This window comes from Strongylocentrotus purpuratus, unplaced genomic scaffold (genome assembly GCF_000002235.5).
Source record: "Strongylocentrotus purpuratus isolate Spur 01 unplaced genomic scaffold, Spur_5.0 spur5_scaffold_6, whole genome shotgun sequence".
NCBI lineage: Eukaryota > Metazoa > Echinodermata > Echinoidea > Camarodonta > Strongylocentrotidae > Strongylocentrotus > Strongylocentrotus purpuratus.
The window spans coordinates 6,605,813-6,627,899 of NW_022145612.1; the positions used below are offsets into that span (position 1 = coordinate 6,605,813).

At 36.9% G+C, this 22,087-nt stretch overlaps 1 protein-coding gene across 4 annotated transcripts in view; it reads left to right on the forward strand.

Annotated features, from left to right (window-relative positions):
• LOC580494 (diacylglycerol kinase beta) overlaps nt 1-22,087 on the forward strand; it is an 85,099-nt gene that overhangs the window by 23,271 nt on the left and 39,741 nt on the right. For all 4 annotated transcript variants that reach the window (XM_011666197.2, XM_011666199.2, XM_011666198.2 and 1 more), the window contains exons 2-5: nt 358-434; nt 3,142-3,433; nt 15,672-15,836; nt 16,201-16,419. In XM_011666197.2, the coding sequence (XP_011664499.1) occupies nt 358-434; nt 3,142-3,433; nt 15,672-15,836; nt 16,201-16,419 (753 nt within the window). The remainder of the gene's footprint in view (nt 1-357; nt 435-3,141; nt 3,434-15,671; nt 15,837-16,200; nt 16,420-22,087) is intronic.

A 22,087-nucleotide genomic window follows, 5' to 3' on the forward strand; every position in this document is an offset into this window, starting at 1 on the left:
AGAAAAAAGATTTAAAAGATAGTGATTGAAAAAAATTGACGTCATCTGAAAGGAAAAATAAAAGCAGAGATGTGCTTGTAATGAGGAACACTGATTTTTTCTTCTTTTTGGGGGGTGGGGGATATGTGTAAAGATGTAAAGATGTAATGATTTTTGTGTGTGAAGTATTTGTGTATATCACTTGCTATTATGTCTCAAAAATCAGTTTGATTTTTTAATATCTTGATAAGCAAGAAATGAGATGTACGTTTGCAGTACATACAAGTTAATATCTCTTAAAATATTATATATCAGTCATGTTGTCTGATGATGATTATTTGAATGTTTCTTTTTCTTTTTCTCATCCTGATTTTACAGATTCAAGGAAAACACTCAAAGATGTTTTAGAAGAATTCCATGGAAATGGAGTATTATCCAAATACAACCCCGAGCAGGTGAGTTTCATTGGTCCATCATTACTCGTCTGTTGAGTGTCAAAAGGGTGTTAACTATATGTGAGTGTATAGGAGTTAATGTCCTTCTGGTTTTCAGCAGACGGTGTAGTCACTGCAATGGTTTCAGATCTAAGGTAGATAGCAACCCTAAACGGTCAATCTTGTTCTAGTAGCCACCTGCCTATAGTGGTCATCAATGTTACAAGTTATGTTGAAGAACCTGTTTAGAAGGGCCACCTGTTTACAGTGGGAACAGTGTGTGTTGCCGTTGGGTGGCCTTAAGAAACAGATTTGACTGTACTACTTGATATACATTCAGTTAGTTTAGTGCCATTCTGCTTAGGAATGGGGACATTTTGACAACACTCCCTAACCCATAGATGGTAGGAAGCGTCATAGGAGAGATTGTATCTGCTCAGAGCCAGAAGGAAGTAAACGCTTGGTATTCACTCTGGGTTGACATAAATGAAAAATAGTTGCAGAGACACCGTTACACCATGTTCTTAATTTCCATTTATTTTACCCTTAAAAGGGTGCTTGAAGTGGCCAGTGATTAATTTGGCATTCTGTTATTGTGTGAGTGCTCCAATGCAAATCTTCATTAACTTCATGTTTGAAGCTTGAAATATCTGTAAAATACCCTTTTGCTAATTTGAAAGTGTCCTTTCCTGTTTAATGGAAGCAAATTTTATAAAAAGATTATCAGGATGATGCATCCTTCTAACAATTACAAATTTGCAGCTTAGAAACTGCAGCATGGATTTACTATAATTAAACTCGTAAAAAGACCAGTCCCCCTCTGCATCAGTCATGCCCACTTTATGACAACTGGCACCCAATGATTGAGCTTCTGAATGAAGCACTTCAAATGAAATATGAAACACTGACTCTCATCAGACTTGTTAATGTGGTATTTATTAGGAAAGGAAGCCCATCCCCAGGAGAGTAATCTTCCTTTTCTTCCTCTCTCCATATAAAGATGCCTCCATGGCCTCCATGTATTTTTAATCACACTTCAAAATTGCTCTCCTAATGACGCAATTGGAATATCCTAGAATGTCATAAGAACGGTCTACGCAAATATTTTGCTCCCACGTTGTGTTTGCTTTGGGTCTTTCTTGTTTCAATGGACTCCATATAGTTTTTGCTTTAATCAATAGATATATATGCTGGAGGAACTACAATAAATGGAGGGTATTCTTGAATGTTTTTCTACAGATTTTTTTTTGCAAATAAAATGTCTTCAAATTTATGTTTTCCTCTAAAAGTTGCCATTGTTAAGACATTGAAAACAAAAATTAACTATTTTCGTAGGGTACTATGATTTGATATCATAATGTTAATTTCTATATGAAAAAAGTGTCTTGATGTTTGTACTTTGCTGTGGTGAGCTTCTAGTTAACATTAATACTTGGTGTTGGGAAAGAAATTGCGCCTGAGATATTGGAAACAAATTGGAGAGCGCCTTAGCAATTTTAGTGTGATTGAAACAAATTTTGGAATAAAGCCACTCTCGTTACAGAAAGGGAAACATGTATATAGACTTTAGGCTGCTGTCAACATATCCTTCTAAAAATGTGTTCAAAGGTTTATTACACAAGGACAAGTCGTACTGCTCAAGACATGTGAATCTGTCCAGCCACAGATATTTTCTCTTGTAGATGTACAAACCCTGCAATTCCCCATACTGCTACCCATGATCATTCCTTTCAGAGTGGTACTCGATGGAATTTAGTCATAACGTTTCAAAAATTGATAATGGCATATAAAGAGGATATTACAAGCAACCATGTCATCTTATTAGGTACTTGTCTTGGAAGTGGAGGTGTGTTGGTCTAGTGGGTACATGTATGTCTCAAGACTGAGGATCAGTATTTCACAGTTCAAATCCCAGCTCTAACTCTGGCATGTCTTTGCAAGAGATTATTACCTCTCTTTTACCCAGCTGTACTTGGTACCTGGGCCGGTATTCAATTCAGTACTTAGCATAAGTAAGAAATTTACTAAGTAAATGGCTATGTTAAGTAATTTACTTATCTCGTATTCAAATCGCATTATAGACTTATACTTACATAAGTCAAAATTTAAGTAAAATACTTACTGATAAGCATTGTGACATCGCACGGTCAGTCAAAAGTAATGCGCAATTGATGCATTGCAATAAATGCGCGCTGATATAATTGTGCACGGGATATAATACTGCGTAAGAAAACCATATGCCTGCCAATCAAGGCCACCAAATAATTGGCTTAAGTCTGGTATGCAGTTGGCTTAGATTGAAAGTAAAATACTTACACAAAAGTGTGAATTGAATACCAAAATTGGCTAAGTATTTTATGTAAGCCAAATACTTAGTAAAAAGCTTAAATTTTGTACTAAGTATTGAATTGAATACGGGCCCCAGTCCCTGTTTCATAAAACTTGTTATCAATAACAAAAGCTAAATTTCTATGACAAATATGCTCTCAGCCAATCAGATCAGATTTCAGTAGCTTACAACTGTTATTGTAACTTCTCATTGATTCCATGTTTTATGAAGCAGGGCTCTTGTCCATGTACATTTTTCAAGAGGTGTAGTTAGATAATATCTCCTAGGAAGAAATTCTCTCAAAGCCACACTTCTGCATCTTTTAAGATAGATTTGTGTGTTTTTTTTATAAATATAAATATTGTCATTTATCATTATTCATTTGTGGATCCTCTTCAGCCCATCAACTATGAAGGCTTCAAGCTCTTCATGGAGACTTACCTTGACGTTGACATGCCAGAGGATCTCTGTCGACACCTCTTCCTCTCCTTCGTCAAGAAGACACCTTCCGTGTCCAGGTCTACAAGTAGAGAGAAGGAGAGGGGCGCCATCTATGATGTCGGCAGTGCCGTCGCTACCGTGACCACCACCGCCGCGTGTGCCGCCATCACAGGGAGCAGCTCGCCGATTGAAATCGCTGGGCAGACGAGCGGCGGCAACAACAACACAGAAGGAAATGAGCTCACAAACGGTAAGAGGAAGAGTATGTGGAAGTACGAGTATATTCAATGAACTAGATCACAAACACTTTCAGAAATTCAAAGTAAGGCGATTTCCATAACCTTGTCCATCACTTCTTGAGATGTACAAACATAACAATGACATATTTTGTTATCCAGAATTTTAGGGAGATATACAATAAGATATAGAAATATGCCCTTTAGTTGTTTTATTGGAACTGTTAAAGATAACGTTGAGTTCTGGTCATGCGATTGCATTGTGAAAGAAACGGTGTGGAATCGATCAGAAAAGATTGATCATCTACCATATAAGTATATGTGTGTACTGCAAGGTTCTGAAATCATCAAATGATAAGAACTTTGGCCCAGTCCTTGTAAAGTTACAAGCACTGTATACAGAAATATGTATATGGGACTACATGAACATGTGGCGTAAAAATCTGTCCAGATTTTTATCCTGTTACATGCCATATTCAAAATATTAAGGCTTTGACGAGCCATGCTTTTCAGGGAACATTTTTTATCTGATGTTCTTCCATACTTGTATAATAACAATGATAATGGTCACAAATTACTTTTCACCTCTTCCCAGAACTCAACCTTCTCTGTAAGGGAAATGTTCTAAATAGCCATAAAAAAAGATGGAACATATGTACTGCATATCTCATATTCCAATGGATCTTGCAGGACTCATGTTATTATTCTAGCAAGTTTATTCAACCCACAGTACGGGATTTTTATTAGATCAGGCAATCAGCTCAAACATGTTTGTGCATCTAGCAAACTAATACTCCTTCCAGCTATTGCAAAGCACCTCGGTTACCTGTCTACGTGATATCTCATACTTTCCTCCTTTTTATTTTATATTTGCTGGTCTTTTGTTGATTGTCCCCTTTTCTGTGTTTTAGGCCACAACATCATTAAACTGTTTGTTTAGAGGCAGAAGGGCATTGCCTCTTTGTAAAGCTAAACGAGTTAGTGCCTGTTTGGCTCCCAACATGTGATGTTCCTGCCATGTGATGATGGGTTGTTGTCATCATTTGTATCATCTCATTCTATGGAAAGATGACATGATTCTCAACTTTTTTATACTGTTTTGTAGGCCTTCTCCTTATTCCATCCTCCATCTACTTTTCCATTCCTTTCTCCAACTATTTTTCAAATCATAGAGTATTATATAGAGAAGTTCCTCGTCCTTTCTTTCTTCAGCTCATCCACCAACCCACCCACCCACTCACTTTCTGAGTCTCCTGTAATGCTTATCATTCAAACCTTGTCATGAATAACCCCGCTGACATTTGCACATTTTGTTAGCTCAGCCCTCTTTGAGATATTTTGAAACTTGTGTAAGCTCGGCTCCTTCAAGAGTGTGTACTGTATCCATTAAAACTTCCAAAACCACGGCTTTGCTCAATGGATTGTTTTAATAAAAACTGAAAACTAATTGAAGTAAAGTTTTTGTTGCTACGTGTGGAACTACACAACCTCCTGCCCACATGCTCATCAGTTTAGAATGCAAGATTAATCTTGTATCAAATGGCTGGAGAGAAAACCCCTGGTGGAGAAATTAATTGTTCTTGCCTAGATATGAAAAGGTTAAGGGGGAGACAAATAAGATTAACGACCTCCCTTACACGGCCGCAAATTTCCTACTGACATTTGCGAAGACCGCCACCAACAGAACCCACTGTCCCTTTCTTATTGACATGTTAGGTGAATCATCGGACTAAGTGCAAGGGTATCCAGAAAAACAAGTGATTCAGTTATAATGCATCCCCCTTTCTCTCATCCCATAAAGTATTAATTGTTTTGTTTTTTTAAGTTGTGTGATTTTTCCCTCTGTGGTTTTGTTTGTAAAAAGTTTGGTACCCCAAAACATTAATATGTTTATGTAGTTTGTTCCTCAAATTTAAAACATTCACTTTATGCTTAGCTATATTTTCTACTCTTGTAATGGTTTTTATTCACCCCCCCCCCCCTCCCCAATATGATTATTTAAATGAACATACAAATATGGTCCCTTGACCATACAATACTCCAGCTTCTCATCATCATCTTCATTTATTAAAGTCATAATTTTCCCTCTTTTATATAAAAGGGTTATTGACTTTCACACCATGATGACACCCCCTCCCTCCACTTTTTGTCTTCGAGTATCCTCTTCATTTAGCCCAACTTTGGTGCTTTCCTTTCTTCATCATATCTAACCATGAAATGTTTGGTCCTCTTATGCCACCCACTTCCAGATACCATGCTCTTTTCACAGGTTCATCATTTTCCCTTCTCATCACATGACGTATCCATCTCAATCCACTTCTCTTTACCACTTCCACCACATTTTTCTCCAGACCCAACCTTTCCATGAGCTCACTTGTGTTCCTCCTATCAGACAGCTTCACACCACACATCTTCTGTACCATGTCTCTTTTTGTTCTACTCAAGATACCCTTTTCTATTGTCTTCACATTCCATGTCTCTGAAAGGGAATTCTAAACTCATGTTCAAGGGATGAAGTATGTCGGGGTCATGGATGGGAAATGCGAGGAACTAAAAACAATGTGATATTCCCTTTGGCCTTTAATGGAACATTAAATCAATATATGACCTGAATTTCTTTGACCTAATCTGAAAGCGAGGTTGACTTTGTCTTTTATGCCTCATCCACTAACATTGATCAGTTTGCCTTCACCTTTCTCTCTCTCGCTTGGTTTTTTTTTTTCTCTCTCTCTCTCTTTTAATACAATGACAACAATACATCTCTTGTATGTCTCTTGCTGTCTCTTCATTTGTTATTGCGGATTTTTGATAAATGTGTTTTCTTATGGCTCATGTTCTTTCATCTATTTTCCTCCTTTTTTCCTTTCTGATATGATACTAAGTCAACATGATGATGTTATATTATTTTCTGTAATTCCATTCTTTATCATTTTGTTATTTATCTTGCTCTCTCTCTCTCTCTCTCTCTCTCTCTCTCTCTCTCTCTCTCTCTCTCTCTCTCTCTCTCTCTCTCTCTCTCCTTCCCTCTCCCTATGTCATCTTCTTCTCTTTCCATCCTTTCTTCTTCTCCACCTGCATACCCCTCCATGCAATTATTCAATCAGAGCAGGGACTATATTTATTACATTTTACATAGACTTTCAACTGATTGCTTCATATAGAAATAAAATTAAAAAAACAAAATGAATCAACCCCAAACACAGACATGCAAGATAGACCCATCAAACCTTGTTCATACACAATGCATTATACCATCTCAAAAATGTGCCTCAGCAGAATAAAAACCATTTTATGTCAAAGTCAATAGCGGGTTTGAGTGGAAGAAGAAGTTATGTACAACAAAGGCCTCTAATAAGATTATATACTCTCTTATCTGTCTTCTATGATTTACAAAAAGTGTGAAGTGCTCTACACATATATAATTTTATTTTTCAGAGGTAGTTAATTTAACCTATTGCCTACAGGAACTGGTTGGGTTCCCATATCAAGCCAATGGGAAAAGACAGAATTCAGTAGTAAATGGGTTTAGGCAGTCTAAAGTGTTATGTATGAACGAGGCATCAGTTTCCCTGTCCCTGTCTCTTTACTTCATCACAACCATCTTTGTACTACAGCGATGATGGCTTGTCATTGCTGTGATTAAACTTCCATCACCGATGTTTATCAAATTTGCGGGCGATAAGAGTATCTGCTGCTTGTTATATTTGTAAAGCTTGGCTTTTTCGGCTGGCTTGCAATGTTTACATTTTCTTCATTATGGAAGCATCAACTTGAGATGTCAAATCCCAGTTTTTTATGACAGTATTAGATGGTGATGTGATGTCTTAAAGGAGCAATCATCATATTGTGATGTATTAAAGGAGCTCTCATTAATCATCATTAATTTGCTTTTGGAGAAGAAATCTTACGGTATTCAAAGACCAAATGGACAGTAGTTTCTCAAAAGGTTGTAATATCTGTTAAAGGGATCGTTTAACAATGTTAAATCTGAGATGCATGGCCCTACATGTTATCGGTGTCTGTGATATGGTGTTATATTGAAGCCCTAGAAAAAGTGCCCTTCAAAATGATCAAGAAGTGCCTCAAAAAAGTAAAATCCTTTGAGTGACCGGTTTTACCATACTCGTTTTCCCCAATGGACTGTAGTGTTATGAAAACCGTTTGAAATTTGATTTCGATTTTCAATCATAAATATCCTGATAATCAGACAGGTGATCAGCTTGTAAAATTCATGGGGCTCCTGACTGACCTATAGGTTTATAATTATCATTGCAGCATGAGCTAAATCAAGGATTTTTTGAAAGGATCCAAGACAAAGTTACCAGGTCCCTTTAAGAACCAAAAGGGTGTTAATTAGGTTTTAAAGCTATTCTAGCTCTTAGCAGATAATGAAGAATTAGTAGAATATTGCCTACCTGAGTAAACATGGACATATTCTGTGAAGCTTATTGTCTACTGAGAGCCAGAAGGGCATTAACAGTGTAGAATGATACAAGATTAAGCCTTTCAGATGGCATGCTCTGCATACAATTTATTCACACTTGTACACAAGTATGTTTGCAGATTTTGTGACAAATACCATGTAGAATAATAAGTAAGGATTATGAAGGAATCCAAAAAGAAAAGAAGTGAAAACAGAACACTGAGAGTTGATCTACAAGCATAGATACTGCATGTTTGTTCCAGACTTATTCACACTGAACCCTAGAGGCAGCTAGGGTTCTGCATGTACCGTTTACGCAAACACTGTATGCCTACCAGCAAAGGATGTCTCGACAAGGGGAATCAGCAGTGCCCAAATACCAGGGAGATAGATGTAGATGAACCACAAACAAACTCATTACCTGTGTTTGCATGATAACTGTCTTCTTGAACACACTATGAAATGTACATTGAAATGTAAATCTTGTAGAAAATGTGTGTTTTTTAAATCCAGGAAAATATGGCTAATGTGTGATGAAGGAAGCCCCTTGTTTTACTCATTAAAGGATAGGAGGAATATGATATCTGAGCTGATCTAAGAATGCTAGATGTACTTTTTATGCTCTTTTTATGTGCTAATTTATGCTCTTGTTGGGATATCTGCATTTTTATCTGTTGATAGAGCCACAAAATACTCTCAGGAAATGATTTGTGAATTTTTCCACGGATGCAATTCTGAAAGATGTACTCTTTTTTTTCTTTGTCTAATAATTTATGGATTAAATTTCAGCACCTCTGTATATTATTCTCTTTGTAGATAATGACTGCCAAAAATGATTGTAGACCTGTTTGTTAACATGAACCAAATTAGAGCTTTTTATTGAATTGAACATAATGTTGATGTAATCATTCCTCTTAGATTGGTAACATTTCTCACCTGAACCGCTTGTCATGCAAGGTGGATATGAAATGAAGAAAAAGGATCACAATCAGCTGCAAGAGCTTATGCCAACCCTATTTGGTTTCTCCCAAAAGTAAGAGAAGAAAGCCCCTAAGATAAGCAGTCGTGACGTCTGTGTTTGTATCGTTAAGATAGCCGCCACCCCTCCTGCTCCAATCGGAGACAACAAGCGCCGTCCTTTGGGGTTTGCAGCTAAAAGCGGCGCAGTGATTAAATGCGCTGCGACGGTTTTAGCTGGTCCGCAGCGTGGATGCGTAGAGAATCTAAGGCTCGGCGTCTTAACGAGTGTGACATCATCACATGGTCCAATCCCCATGTTGATCCACATGACGCTTGCCTGATGATTAGGATCTCGGATCAAGGTCTCAAATCGTTATCCCTCTTTTTGATTTATTTAGCCTTTTACGTCTTTTATCCTGCGACGTCATCCTATCATATTGTACTGAAAGATATATTTATCAGTTTCCGTGCTTTCTTATCAGACAGTCCAAATAAGATATGCTGGAAGGTATAATGAACCAGCTTTTTTTTTTTGTAGATACAAAGTTGAATCAAATTTTGTCTTAGGAATCATATCATTTTTATTCTGCTCTGCAAAATTCATAATCTTCACCTCTACCAAAGTTATTTACAATTATACGCAATTGATGCACTAGGGATCTACAGCTTAGCATCGTAGATCAAGGTAATAATAGTGTAAATATACAAAAATACATTAAATATCAAATGAAAATAGATGGGTGATGAAGCATAAGCAATATATATTTGTACAACTTTCTTTTATACTGTACATATATTTATTTTCTTACTCAAAATCTTACTCAAGGTCTCAAAATTGTCATCCCTCTATCTTTTCAAATTTTATTTATTCCACACTTGCATCTTTTATCCTGCAACGTCAGCTCTGTTTCATGCCTCGTCACCAAAAACAAATATATATATATCCTCTCCGGACGTCAAAGTTAATGATCATTTGCATGTATTCCTGTGATTTTAGATCTAGGGATGTGTTTAATTTAAGTTTGCCCCTATAATAACTTTGGAATTAGATCATTCTATTCTGATACCAAAAATTCATTAAAGATTGAAAAAGATCTTCATGTCATCCTAAGCTATTACAATATGAATCATTCTCTATCAGTGTTACTATATGTGTTTGTGTTGCAAAGTTTTACATTTCACCCCTCTTAGTAAGGGATTTAAACAATTAAAGATTGACTGCTGCATTCATCTCTAACAATGTTAATATGTCTGTTGAGAGCCAGAAGGGAATTCAATCTTCTGGCTTGTAATAGATGATACAAACCAATCCCCCCACAATATTGATTATGATCTGTCTTATAGACCTGTATACTTTAATGATGATACCATTGAGAATGTTGACAGTTATAGATACCTAGGTACAGAAATCGACAATGAGCTGTCTTGGGAAGAGAAGTCAAAGCGCACACTAACAAAATGCAACCAGCGCTTATATTTTCTTAGAAAGTTAAAGTACTTTCATGTGAACGACAGAATTTTGTTTCTCTTTTACCAGTCGATAATTTAGAGTACTATTACATTTGATTCCATTATCTGGTTTAACAATGCAAGGCAAAGTGACAAACACAAGCTGAGAAGGGTTGTAAAACAAGCCAGCAAAATAATGAACCATACTGTTGACCTAGGTGAAGTCTGTAAGGAAAGAGTAGTATCTAAGGCCCTATCCATTATGTCTGATCTTACCTACCCCCTTAATGACCAGTACATACACCTGAGAAGCGGACGAAGATTGAGATCTGTTAAAGCAAGAACTAGTCGCCGCATTAATTCATTCATTCCACTTTCCATAAGAGTAGTTAATGAAACCCAGTAAAGAATAGAGAATGTGAAAACCATGCAAAATACCCTCATTGACATGTTACACGAATATATATATTGTTTTAGTATACTTACTTTACTGTTGTACCCCTACTGTTATACCATATCAAGAAATAATTTTTAACACAAAATACCTACTTCATATTAGAGCACATAAGAATTTTTAAAAAATGGAGGGTATGTAAGAAGAAAGAGAGAAGAAGAAGAAGAAGAAGAAAGAGTATTTAAATGTATATTCATCATGACCATGTATATTATATCAAATGTATACTAAAACAGGGCCCTATGAATGTCAATTATATGTTGTTCCTATGTTCTTATGTTGAAGCAAGATTGTTCATGTGCGTATAAACAATTATCCTTTATGGACACAATAAAGAAATGAAAATGAAATGAAATGAAATGAAAATGAATGCCAATCATGAAATTCAATAAAAGATGTACATAATTATGAAGAAACAAACTTTTCTGTATTGACTTAAAGGTAGAATCCCTAATTTACTATTAATCTTAACTTTCATATTGTGGTAAAGTCTCTCATCAAATCCATTTGGTATTTGTCATTTCTTTTTTGACTTTGATTAATTCACTAAGAGTATATTATAATATATTCTGTTATCTATAGCAGGTTCACTCTCTTGTGGCATGCCACAGAGAGATGATAATTATGACGTCAACATAACCACAAGCCTCCTTAACCTTATCTCTTCTTACCACACCAATAGAAATAAGGCGTATTATTCTTCTGTTTGGAGCCAAACGGGCATTAGCTCATATACTTTAACACAGTCTTAATGCCCTTCTGGCTCTAAACATACCACACACAACATCATGAGTGAGATATAAGACTTTATAAGAATTAATGAAATTACTAAAGAATGAGAGACTTTTCTTGTTCTTTTCTCAAAACCGACCGGGATAACAAATATGATTAATTTTTGTTAGTCACGTAGGTAGATGTTTTCTCTTTTGGGTTGTCGATAAGAAATGTCTGCTTCTATTCCTTCTGTTCCCCTTTTTAAATTGATTTTTCTGATGAACAAATTACAATTTATTAAATGATTTATAAACTTCTTCAAGTTTTGAAATTTCTTTTTGCCCTGTTTCCATCCATGTCTCTTCATTTCTGTATATCCCTTCACTCTCTCACTCTCTCTTTCACTTTCCCTCTCTTTATCTCTCCCCTTATTCATCCCTATACGATCCTACTGTTTCATGTCTTCCTTTTTTGTCTTCCTTTTTTGTCTTCTTTTTTTGTCTTCTTTCTTCTTTTTCAATTCATCTCTTCTCCTGTAGAGCCTTCCTGCTCAGCTCAATGTTCGCATGTAACATTTGTATTGAGGAATTGAGAATTCCAGTCTGCTCACATGCGTACCAGGGGCTAAGAGGCACATTGTGGCATGTAGCTTGCATCGTAAGCAGTCAAATTAACAAAAAAGAGGGAGAATTCAGAAAATATGTAGGCGCAATGCTTATCTTTATTGGAATATATTGTACTGAGAGCTAGAAAGCTTTATCAAACTCTGTGTAAAAGTATGTAAATCAATACCTACTCGCTTTCAGCAAACCATATATGTTTGATTAAAATATCATTGATGAGTCAATATACCGCCTACATTATTGTAATATCGATTAGCGGTGCAATTCATGGTATTCTAAACTACATATGAAATGTCATTTTTGGCCCACTCACTTTGCTTACTCTCTCAAATTTTAAAAACATATGTGTCCGTATGTTTACATGGCATTTGATGAGTGCCAGGGTGTTTCAAAATAATGAATTTGCAGTTAGGGTGACATGGAACTTTTGATTCCTTAAAAGGGTTCTGTGACAATAAAAAAAGAGATCTATAATTCGATGTAATCTACGTTTGCATTCATCAGTTGTCAAATTAAATAAGGTGACGTACATTGCTTTTACACCTTATGCAACCTCTTTGCCAGATTTTTCTTTCAATTTCCTCATTTCGGTGTCTTCATCTCTTTTATTTTCTCTACTCTTAAGTTTTCTTGTCTTTACATCTTTCTCTCTCTCTCTCCCTCACCTCTCACCATCTCTATCTTGCGTTATCCTCTTTCTCACTCATTTCCCCACAATAATCATTATACATTATTTAATCAATTTTGAGAACCCCTTAGTTTTGCTTTTCTTATCACGTACATGTATGTCTTCGTGTAGGTACATGTGACACAATTTATTTACTTGATTAATTGATTTTGCTTAGTTTTAAATAAATGCAACATTTATATAAAACAAAGCCTAAGCCCTAGATTTAGTGATCATGGATGTTGATACAATAAACACACAATCAAGTTAGAAGCATTGTTATAATTCTCAAAACTCTAATTATGAATCGTGCAATATATTGCAGGCCCAAACAAGTTTGTTTTGTTTTTTACATGGGGGGGGGGGGGGGATGTTGAATGCTGAGGTGAACCTTTTTATCCTAAACTGTCTGACAAGCAAAAAGTAAACGATTGTAGAAAAAAGAGGGGCAAATCATCTGTAGACAATTTCCATCACTTAGCTTTAAAATTCCCAATACATTTCCTTACGCATTCAATTTTTAAAATAAATATTCTATATTTTCATGTTATTTCATTGTTTAAATGGTAGTTTTCACCTTGGAAGGTGCAAGGCTACATTAACAGTTGGATGGGACATTAGATACAGCTGCATTAATCATGTGCCATAAAAGACACTCTCTGTTCCTTGTGTTCATGTTACGAGTGCTTGTGGATTGGTAAAAATGTTCATTTGAAGATGCATTATATATATTGGTTTCCAGATAGAATTTTCAGTTTAAAAAGGGTACCAGGTATACGATTGAAGAAACTGTATCTCGTTCTAAAGCATTAAGAAGTGATGTGTTCCATAAATCCTGTAGTTGTATAGGACAGAATAGGATGTAATTTATTATCTACTCCATTCATAGAATAAATGGGAGAACTCCATCTATCTATCCATTAAAACCATTTAGGATGCAGCCTCCATTCACTAGGCTTGATCACTTTACCGTAAATTTGAATTTAAAGAAGAATTTGAGTTTTGGTAAACAAAAAATATAGGTCTTGAGCTCTCTCCATCTCTCTATTTCTGTTTAGGATAATATCAAAGTGGTAATGTTACATTAAAAGGAGTGCTCTCGGAATATCATAGTGATTAAAAAAATTATATGTTGACAAATAAGGTCTGAAATTTGATGGTAAAAGTGCATGTAGTCCCAGCTACCCATATCCGTGTGCAATGCTTTTCACTGTATGTGATTTCAGGCAAGACTAAACAAATCTGTTATTATTTTGATGATTCCATAAACTCATGAGAAACAATTATTCTTACGTACTACCTGATCAAGCCTTCTCAATAGCGTTTCATAATGCAATCACATGACCACTACCCAACTTTATCTTTAAAGTCCATTATCTCCTCCTAGTACGCTCTTGCATCGTCGAGGACATTGATGACAACCAGGCGTTTGGTAGGGGGGCATTTAGTCAATCACTGCACGGGCCGTGGACATGGTACTCTGATGGCCAAGCCAGTAACAGCCCACGCAATGGGTAGCGCTGCCTCCCTGCCTCCTAAATCCAAGCTCACCAAATTTGAGTGTCGGGTAGGAGTGTGTAATATTGGTCCTTCTTGATGGCTGGCATCAGCTTTGCCTGAGAGCCTTGATGGAAGATTGGAGGAGAGTGATGCCATGTTCACATGTGACCAGGTAGACCACTTCAAAGAGACCACGTCAGCAAAATAATATGAACATATAATAATGATAAATTTGAATAAGATTTGTCTGCAAAATAATGCCACAAGTGACCTGTATAAGGAAGGTCAACAAAGCCCTTTCTATGATTAGCATGAATGTTTTTGTTGCTCTTCAGAAGTGTTTCAATCACCAACAAATGAGATAAGTTTAGTGTGTTTTACATTTATTCTTGTTTCTCTTCCACTCTCTTGTGACCAACAAGTGATATATGTGCAGTGCGTTTAACATTTACATATCACATATGGAAATGAGTACATTTATGTGATGATAAGAAACAAGTTCATATCTTATGCAGACAGCAGAGGGGTATAATTCTTGTTTCTCTCCCCTCATCTCCATCTCTCCCCAATCTTTCTCTCTTTCTCTTTCTCTCTCTCTCTCTCTTTCTCTCTCTTTCTTTCTCTCTCTCTCTCTTTCTTTCTCTCTCTCTTTCTTTCTCTCTCTCTTTCTCTCTCTTTCTTTCTCTCTCTCTTTCTTTCTCTCTCTCTTTCTCTGTGTACAACTACTGTTTGTTCACTCCCACTTAGTTGCCATTTTACACATAATTTCTTTTTCTTCCATGGCTGTATATCTGAGGAAGCAGTTTACTGTGTCATGTTTGAACAAAGCCAGAAAGAACACAATAATAAGACATACCCTCCTCTCTATATCCCTTAACCCTTTAAATGTCATCCATTTGGATTTAGAAAGGTTGGTGCATATAGGATGGAGTATGGAAGATAAGGAAAGAGTAGACATATCCTCTATGTTAAATGAATGAATTGTCATGGCTTAGAGAAGTTCAAAGAAGGGTTTGTCATGTAAAAATAGAATTTGCTTTTATTATTAATTTGATGAATATGCTTAATTGTCTGTTTTTATCATGTTAGCCACGTACATGTATTGAAGAATTCATCCTGAGTGTGTAATATGGCAATAGGAACAGGGGCTATTCTTTTTTCTTCTTCATTTTGCTGCATTTGGTATGAAGTTTGTTTTGGACATATTCTGCCCAAAGTTTTGCATTAACTTTGAGATTGAAGTTGTGTGGTCTCACCTAACCTCTTTTTGATGGTGGAGAAATGAAAAAGATTTTTACCCCCTCTATCTCTGCATCAAGGGACAGAAGGATGCCCTTTTAGCTCTCAACAGAAGATAAGATTGTGTATGAACAAATAATACAACTGTTTGATTTCAGGGGGCACATTTTTTATTCATGGTTCTAGTTTAAAATGTCTCAACATTTTTGTTGTTTTCTTCCAGGTCATGGGCAGGAGTCAGGGGTTGTCACAAGAGGGAGCCCCACCCAGTCACGGAGTTCATCCAAGAAGTCCAATGCCTCTAACGGAACCCCTTCAAGTCATTCCATTCGCACCGATGCACTCAGGGTCGAACAAACCACTAATGATCATGGAGATATCAAGAAAGGTCAGAGGGCATTGTGTTTATTACATGTAGTTGTAGAAATCGAAGATAGAAAAAGTGATGGGATTTAGTCCAATTCAATAGTATAAGATATTTAGTGTTAACTGTTGAACAAAAGGGAATTGGCTCAAAGGAAAACGCAAGTAGCACTTTGATGTAAAGACTTTAATGGGCATTTGTAGACAAATTTGTAGCATGTTTTGGAAATAGCAAGAGTATTCATAATGTGGTCATCAAGATGCCTTTTGCTCAGTTTTTCCTTTGCTTTGAGTTTAGATTTTTTGATTTTCAATATATTTGTATTTTCCAAATGATTTCATATTTCTGACATAAAACGTTTTTGCATTTCTCCCTAAAACTTTTGCAGGGAAATCCATGGAGAACAATAGGCGGAAAAAGACAGCACTCTTCACCGCCCTGCGCAAGACTAAAAAGAATACCAAAGACACGGACTCACTAGGGGCATTGGCCGCCTCCCGGGGGTCACTCGCACATCCAGATGTCACCAACCAGGTCGTCTACATGAAAGACATCGTCTGCTACTTGTCGTTGCTAGAGGGCGGCAAACCAGAGGATAAATTAGAATGTGAGTTCACTACTTTAATTCTGAGTCCCCCATTAGCAGAGTAGACATTCCAAGATAATTGAGCCAAAAGAGATATTTTAGAATGTATACTTATCGTCTTTGGCAAGGAGAAAAAGACAGTCAGTCGTTACTATTCCACAAAGGAATTGTTAAAGTGGTTTTAAGTGTGCTTTGTTTTCCTTCAAAATAGTTCTGACATTCTGCACCCAGACTGGAAGAGATCAATATTTATATTTTTTAGCAATCTCTGTAGAATTGCTTTAATATTCATAATTTGTTTTCCAGGAGCAAGAAAGATGTAAAAATTATGAGGCCCTACCTTTTGGCTCTTAGCAGATAACTACACGGTTCACACTGCATGCTACAATTGCAACTTCATAAAAGCTAGCTGTGCATGTGACGGAATCTCGGTCTCTTTTCTCATTATATTTTCTCCTTCATCATGCATAGTGTTTAACATATCTTCGCTCTTTCCATTTCCATCTTATTTCTTTGATCCAATTTTCCTGACATTTGTCTCTGCCTTTTTTTCATTGGATGATGTCTTTGTTTATTATTTCTTGAATTTCATCATCTCTGTTTATCATCCATTACATCCCCTGTTTTAGTTTAATTTACCATTGTTTAATTCCTGTCTCACATCTGTCACCTTCATCTTGTTTATTTGGTTTTCTTCTGCTATGTCTCCCTTCTGTCACCATCTGTCCCTTCCTCCATCTCTCTCTCTCTCTCTCTCTCTCTCTCTCTTTCTTTCTCTCTCTCTCTCTCTTTTCTCTCTCTCTCTCTCTTTCTCTCTCTCTCTCTCTCTTTCTTTCTCTCTCTCTCTCTCTCTTTTGCTTTCTGTGTTCTTTTGATTTCTGTCCAAGTGTTTTCTTTTTTTTTTTCCTCTCTATCTACTTCACTTTTTCTTTATTTGTCCCTCACCTTACCCCTCCCTTCTCTCTCTAATAATCTTCTTTTGCTTTATATGCTTTCTCTCTCTCTCTCTCTCTCTCTCCCTCCCTCTCTCTCTCCAATTGACTGATAAATGTGCACATCCCTTCCAATTATAAACTGCCTTAATCTTCTCACTGTCCAACTCTCTCTCTCTCTCTCTCTCTCTCTCTCTCTCTCTCTCTCTCTCTCTCCCATCCTCCCCCACACCAACAACCCCTCCCTCTCTCCCTCTTCATATTTCACATTTGCCTGTTTTTCCCCTCCATTTCCCATTATCTCTCTTCATCTCAATCCTTCCATCTTTCTGTCTCTGTTTCACTTTCTCTTGCAAGAGACACTGATCTACCATCACCTCTCTTGTCCACCCCCACTCTCTCTTTCTCTCCCCCTCCCTCACTCCCTCCCTCACACACATGTCCACATCTCTGCCAACCTAATCAGCTCCTCCATCTTCCCTGTTCTTGCCGTACCTTCTTCTCAATCTCCTCCCCTCATTACGCTGATGACAGCAAAATTAGCCCACCACCCAAATCCAGCCCGATGTAATGCTATCCAACATTGACTCGATTTTCAGTCCGCTTAAGTCCCGACAAATCCGCCAGCCTTGATTGAAGCGCGACGCTCCATACGTCACACCTACACAACGCTGCTGCAAAAAGCAGGGCATGTCGTCAATCTTGTTTTCACATTCCTTCTCTTCAATTTATCCACCAATCATCGATGCCTTGTCCCTTTTGTTTACCTTTTCGGGAGAGATTGGAATTGGTCAATAGAGGAGCCAAATATAGCAATAAAGAAGTAGGATGATATCAGAAATAGACCCATAATGAAGTTTCCTTAGGTATTTAGAGCATAGCAGCTTTCAAGTTGTGTAAATACCTGTTTTCTCTTGGATCACCCATTTCTTTAAAACAAAAGATTGCAGAGTGGTAGGGAGGCCCATTTAGCACTCCAGATAGATATGCTTACTGGTTGTTTTTCAGAGCTATTTGTGATTGTTTTAATGAGATTAATAGTTTGTTTGTTTTTTAATTAAAGAGATTTTAAGCATGAGGAACTATTTTTGAAAAATATGTAAAGCTATCTCTGGGATCTGAAGCATATTTGATTAATTTTCTCTTAATATGTAAGAACTTTTTTGATATTCCCTTTTAACATATTTATTTTTGTGTTTACAGAGTAAAAAAGGAATGATCAAAAATAGTTTGAAAAATGCATTGATGTATTGTGTACCATTCATCAAATCCCCTCATTTGCTCAAAATCTTTAGAGAGTTAAATTTGCAGTAGACCTTTTGATATATAATTGGTGGCCCAAATGTAGGTCACAAATGTAGATGCTAGGGTAGACAGAATAAGAGAAAGAGAAAGAGAAAGAGAGAGAGAGAGACTTAGGGCGCGTTCATGCTTGATTTTGACGGCCAGAATCAGGCATCTGTTACGCGTTTAGTTTAAAACACGCTTGCGTTCATGCTCACTTTTGTAGAATCACCGAAAAACGGCGATCACGATCGCCGATCGTAAACTCACAAAAAGATGCGTTTACAATTTGTAAACGCGTTTAAATGGGGTCAACGCACTGACCTCTAGTGGGTCTACGTAGCATGCGCACACAGGTTTGCGAATCCAGCTGAAGGCCACCCAAGGAGAATTGCCTGGAGAAGTAAGCATGAACACTACATCGTTGAACTGCGATCACGATGAGCGTTTACGATGAGCGTTTCAGATCGCTCATTCTGCCTTCAAAATTTAAGCATGAACGCAGCCTTAGAGAGAGAGAGACACACAGACATACAGACAGAGAGACAGAGAAAGAGAGAGAGAGAGAGACATAGAGAGAGAGAGACGTAGAGAGAGAGAGACATACAGACAGACAGAGAGACAGAGAGACAGAGAGACAGAGACAGAGAGACCGAAGTAGTGAGAGATAAATAAAAATCAATAGTAAACCTTCTCATCAATCTATTTTTGAACATCCATCACCCTTAAGTATATCCACCGTGCATCCATACTGCTTCCCTATGCAATTGTTTTTGGAGGAACCGGCATCTATTTATTTGATTTAGCCCGGCTTGGACGCCAAGAAAATTAAAGTCAATATCTGTGTTGGCCATGTAACATACTTTAAGGAAATTGAAGCTACATGGGTACTGTTAAGATTTGTCTTTTGAATCACTTGTTAAATGTATTGACTTAATATGTAGAGAGTGAAGGGGTTTGGAAGGAATATTTGTGGCAGTACATGAGCATTAAAGTCATTCACGGGCTAGGGTTTGTTTGAAAGGGGGCTGAGCATGCAGTTGAGCAGATTACACAAACATTATGAAACATTGAAAAAGGGGGGGGGGGTGCTACCAGTAAATAAAGATTGCGTGCTCGATCTTGAAATTGAAAACAAGTCAGAAAAAATCAGCAAGATTTGAACCTGCCATCTACTGCTTGTCGAGCACGCGATCTTTATTTACTGGGTGCCAGCAAAAAAAATTAAAACCCACCCACCCACGCCCATCCAATAACATTACCTATGGAGTATTTGAACAAGATTCTGAAATATGACATTGACCTCACCCCCCCCCCCCCACCCTCCACATTTAATCCACTTTTAGTGCATATTTTGACGCATTTTGCTTCAAGGCATCAAAAAGCATTTAGTCACTATAGCAAATAATAGTCATTCTTTTATCACATATTATCTTTTCCATCATAAATTTTATATCCTGAAAATCTTATCACATTGGTTGATGAATTCAATAAAGCCATATCCATTATCCTTAATAGCTTAAATCCATTTCTTCCTCTTTACTAAATTCCTCAATAATCATCTCTTGATACCGCCATCATCTCCGCACTGTTTCCCAGACATCGGTGGTCTTTAGCTGGAAAACAATCACAGTTTCTTCCTTGCTCCCGTCTTTCTGTCTTACTTTCTCCCGTCTTTCTGTCTTACTTTCTCTCGCTTGTTCCAATCATTTTCTCCTCTCCCTTTTGGATGTGGCTGGTATGAGTCTTTCCTCAGCGGTGACCTGCCTGGAATTTAGCTATCAAAACCCAGGGCATCTGCATCAGATTAGCTCATCATATCTCACTATTTTTTTCTTGTCTTTTATCCCCCCCCCCTATTTGCGTGCCATGGTGCTGTGTGGGCTAGTCCTATAGTAGAAAGCAGGAGACAAATGAGAGTGGGACTATTAAAGGGATTTGTTAACTTTGTCTTAGATCCTTTTGAAATAATCCTTGATTTAGCTCATGCTGTAATGATAATTATATACCTCACTTAAGAAATCCAGCCATCTGATTGGTCGAATTGCATTCATAAACTTCAACTGTTCCTGTAAAATTCCCGGTAACCATGCTTAAAACATTTCAATATTTTTAATAACCATGGTTATTAAAAAAATAGGTCAGTCTCCATGGTTACCCCATAGGTTTACATGTTAAAAAATGGTTTGAGCGATGGAGGATACCATACGTGTGCGAAAAATTGGTCGGCAATTTCAATACAATTGAATCTCAATCGATCTTACCGACAATTTTATCTTGCATTGTTGACATGAAGACGAAAATAAACTCTCAAAAACAAAAAAAAAACAACATCTGCCGATAGATCTTGATCTAAGTTCGTGCCAATATGCATTGCAAAAGTAAAAGAAGGGTCCGTTTCATGGAGCTTTTGCGAAGCATCCCTCACGCGGAGCCGTTTTCAATCCATTTTAATGTATATATATTGGAAAAAACTGCCATGCATGTTAACGGCGCGCGATAGCCGAGTGGTCTAAGCGTTGGTTTTCGATACACCTCTTGTTGTACGCAAGAGTTCGAATCCCGTCTTTGACAAAAATGTAAATTATTTTTTATTTTTATTTTTTAGTCTATTTTTTTTCGGCATATAAAAGTATTAATGACTGCTTTAATATTCGAGAAATAGTTGTTTTCATACGCTCTCGGGAGGTTACAATTGGGCTATTCCCCTCGGCAAGCCTCGGGGAATAGCACAATTCTAACCTTCCCTTGAGCGTAATAAAACAACTATTTCTCTCAAAGCAGTCATTAATACTATATTATAAACCTTTAGGTCAGTCAGGAACTCCATGACTTTTACAAGCCAATCGCCTGTCTGATTATCAAGATATTAATGATTGGAATTACAAATTTTTAAAAACCGTTCACTGAATGGTTTTCATAACACTACAGTCTATTGGGGAAAACGAGTATGGTAAAACCTGTTACTCAAAGATTTTTATTTTTTTGAGGCACTTCTTGATCATTTTGAAGCTTGATTTTTTTTTTTTTAGGGCTTCAATATTACACCATATCACAGACACTGGTAACATGAAGGACCGTGTATCTCTGATTTAACATTGTTAAACAATCCCTTTAAGGGTATCCATAGAAAAAGTTGAAGGCTGCCATGTACAGCCTTTAAATTATCTTGGGAAAACCGAAAGAAAGCTGTTTTAGGTTTGTGACTGGGAGGGAGAATTACTGGACATCATGAAGATTTAAAACAGTTTTATGAAACATGTATCTAAATGAAAGAAAGATTAGGAGATAGAGGAAGGAGGTTAAGTTGTTGTGGTTACCAATGATTGTAGTAAGAAGAGTAGAGCTCTTCATTAGATGTAAGGAGAAGTATAGTCTCATCAAAACTAAATATTTGCAATAAAAAAGACAAAAATAGAATGTTTACGGTAAACAAATGATAGAACTGCAATCAGCACTGAAACATGAGAGAA